The 3,430-nt window shown below is 40.3% G+C and overlaps 1 protein-coding gene across 2 annotated transcripts in view; it reads left to right on the top strand.

The window, feature by feature from the left end:
* The first annotated feature begins 362 nt into the window (after window positions 1-362).
* fam193a (family with sequence similarity 193 member A) overlaps window positions 363-3,430 on the top strand; it is a 31,459-nt gene continuing 28,391 nt past the window's right edge. For both annotated transcript variants that reach the window (XM_041784923.1, XM_041784922.1), the window contains exons 1-2: window positions 363-745; window positions 3,100-3,174. In XM_041784923.1, the coding sequence (XP_041640857.1) occupies window positions 524-745; window positions 3,100-3,174 (297 nt within the window). In that variant the 5' untranslated portion in view covers window positions 363-523. The remainder of the gene's footprint in view (window positions 746-3,099; window positions 3,175-3,430) is intronic.

The raw sequence follows: 3,430 nt of genomic DNA, 5'->3' as shown, positions 1-3,430 counted from the left end.
CCCACGGTTGTCGTCAGATGCAGTTCACATCATCTGCTGCATGAGCTCTCCCCCTGCTGCTGAAAGATGCTTAATGCATTTTGTGTCCAATCAATTGAACAATCTACTTTAATTAATGATCGAAAGACCGAATATTTTCCTGACAGAATTATACAAAAAAGTGAAAAGCCATTTGTTAGTCAAGATTTTCTCTACAATGTGTATTAATTCAAACAACAGTTTTCTCTCGGTTGCTTGTTAAATGGTTTACTGAGTATTAAACTCTATTTCCCATAAGCCCCATGACAGGAACGTACAGTTACGTTGCAACTGTTGCAACGCTGAAGCCTGGCTGAGGCAGTCCAGTTAGAGGCCATATTGGAATCTATGAAATCGGCTTGCACTTTGATGGAACTGAGTGTCTGTCGTTTTAGGAGTCCCTAAATCGCTTTCCCGGATTTACACCCGAGTGATTGCGCCCGGTATTCCACTTGAGACTCTGCCAAGTCTGGACGGCAAGTTGTCTCGCTTCTCTCGTGGAAAAATGAGTCCAACCGATGCTAAACGAGGGGCTAAACGCAGGAAGAACAAGCGGGGCGGTGGCAGTAGCTGCAGTGCTGTCTGCAACACCAGCAGTGGCAAGGCCGGGGTTGCTTCGGCCCTGGGCTGTGCGGGAACAGCTACACCTGCCTCTGTCGTCAGCTTCTTAACACCTGGCAGCACAGGCAACGGGAATATAGGCTCTATCACGGGCTTAAACGGAGAGGTAAGACTGTCACACAGTGTGAACCGGTGGATGTCCAAACGGGGGCGACTAGCTAGCAGCGTTATCAACGACACAAATCTGATCTGGGCCCGACACTGATGCGAGGAGGGCAGCTAGCTAACTAACTAATGCAACGTAACTAGAAATTTACGGGCTTAATCAATGCTAATGCTTCTGGTTATGCTTCATTGAATACCTCTCCATCAAACAAGTTATATAGCAGTGTGAATTTGCCAGGCAGGCTTTATTATGTTGGATCAAACTACCGTAAACATAAGGCTACTTATGCTCTAGCCAGACGCTGTGACTACCATCGTTAGCCTAAGTTAAGAGATCGTAGCTGAATCAACAACTTTGACACTACTGGGGATTATTTGGAGCTCATAAAGTCCAGGTAGGTGGTGATTAAATAAGCTAAGCCACGATTACTTGGGAGGACTATTAGCTTCAACACTGTACAGCATAGGCTGCTTTAACGTTGATAAACATTTAAGCTAGCTAATGCTAACAGTGAAGACTACTGTCAACTTCAGCCCCGTTGGGCCTTGGTGTGTTTTTTTCAAGCCGACCTTCGTTTCTTTTCTTGCTTATAAGGCTTTATCTGTTTCTAAAATCCTTATATACTTGAAAATTTAACATTTAACTATCAAACTGACTTGGATAGCAAACAAGTCGTGAAAAGGTAGCACTAAAAAGAAGTTAAAATGACACTCAAAGATGCTGCTCAAATTGGTTGTTTTGCAGCTTGTTTTTGTTCATGAATTTTACAAAAATGTTAGTTTTAAAGTAAGTTCCCAACCAGTTAGAGCCTCAGTGTAGCGTACACTTGTGTAGTAAATGTGTATGACAGAGATAAGTGCCCTGACTTTTACTTGGTTTAATTGTTTTTGATTGTAAGCAGTCAGTGCACCAAGTCTGCAAATATTTGTATTTTTAAGAGACGTGTTCCCCTCCCAACCAATACACTTGCTTACTGTGATCTCTTTATACAGTTTTGCATTATAGCATATTAAAAATGTTATTAGATTACCTTATATCACCCCCTGCCTTTAAATTGTATTCAAATCTTAGACTCAGACTATCTTTGGTGATAATTTTAACAGCCAGCTTTATTTGAAGTGTTTAAAGAGCAAACACAGCCTGAAATAGATAGGCTACTTGAGATGGGAAGATTATACTACCATTACTCCCGCTTATTACCACTTTAAGACACTTTTTTCTGTTTGTTTTGTCTTGATATCACAGTTTTAACGGTCAGTATGATGCTGGTAAAAATCCAACACTATCTGCGACAGTTTCAGTACCAGCACAACTCAAATAGAAGTCCAAGGTATCTTTTTTGCCAACTCTTTTGTGCCATTTAAACAGTGGTAGGGAGTTTGCTTGCCATTTTTGATAGATATTTGTTGCCTAAGCGCCTGTTATTTAAGATAAATGTAGTGTTTTTAAGGCCTCTGCACTTTAAGATCCTAGTGATGCACAGTATTAGCGGTGTGATCTTGCTATCGGCAGATATTAGCTTAAAAAGTGAAGTAACAGTACTGACAGATATTGTATTTTCTGCTGATATTTACATCTCATATTTTGGCTAGAGTAAACTGCATATATCAGCCGTAAACATTGGGCGCACAATCAGACAAGTTAGTGGAGAAGTTAGAGGAGTTTTAGGCTGGACCAACAGAGTTATGCCACCTGATTTTATTTCCTTTTTTAATCATCATTCCTTAAAAGTCTGTTTTAAGGACTCAAATTTGTTAATTTTTTCATCCTCAAAACTTTAAATTGTGTGTTTTACGTAATCGGCATATCAGATATCAACAAAAAATCCGGTATCATGCATCGTCATCAGGTCGAGTTTGGGCTTGAGATGGAACAAAGGGATGAGCACGTCCTTCAAAATAAAAGCATATCACAGATTTTTTCCATGCACACATCCACGACCCACTGAAATGACTTTGTGACCCACTTTTGGGTCTTGACCCACCACTTGATAACTAGTGGTTTGAAAGACATGGTACCAAAAATAATTGAAGCATATGGATTTTTTCAAGCTTGCATAGATTTTATATTGTAATTAACCTGCCTTCAGCAAGCCTGACCATATTGCCAGACAATTTATTGCACTGCACTGAAAACAATCCACTCTCCATGCAACCACCTCTCTTCATCTTGCCAATCAAATAATGTTATGATAATGTACAAGCCAAGTCAGTCAGCCAAAGCCCCTAAACAAACTGATAAACCTCAGAAGAAGTGAATCACTGTGTTTCAGCGGTCTTAATGAAGTTTCCGTGCTCTAATTTATCAATAAGTGTTCAGTTCAATGTAATCACTGAGATGTTTTCGTCCCTCAGGTCAAAGTGAACAACAGCATTACACCCCAGTTTACGGAAGGACCAGTGAATGCTGATTTCTCCGGAGTCCTGCAGGCAAGTTTACATCTGATGTTGTATAGGTTCATGTAAGGACACTGTCAATGTTGTTGTCTGGTAGTTATGCCCCATTTGCTGAACGGAAGTGACCTATCATTACCAAAAAATAAGGCACACTAAATTAGAACAGACAGATTCAGATGCTTTGATTTGCTCCATATGTTATAGCACTCAAGCAGTTTAGTTTGACAGAACCATCACAGCTATGACATATATTAGATTTGGATTATTTAGGCTCCTGCCACACTCCAGG

This window comes from Cheilinus undulatus, linkage group 4, assembly GCF_018320785.1.
Source record: "Cheilinus undulatus linkage group 4, ASM1832078v1, whole genome shotgun sequence".
In the NCBI taxonomy this organism is placed as follows: domain Eukaryota; kingdom Metazoa; phylum Chordata; class Actinopteri; order Labriformes; family Labridae; genus Cheilinus; species Cheilinus undulatus.
The sequence above is the reverse complement of the archived record's forward strand: the minus strand, read 5'-3'. Positions and strand labels throughout refer to the sequence as shown.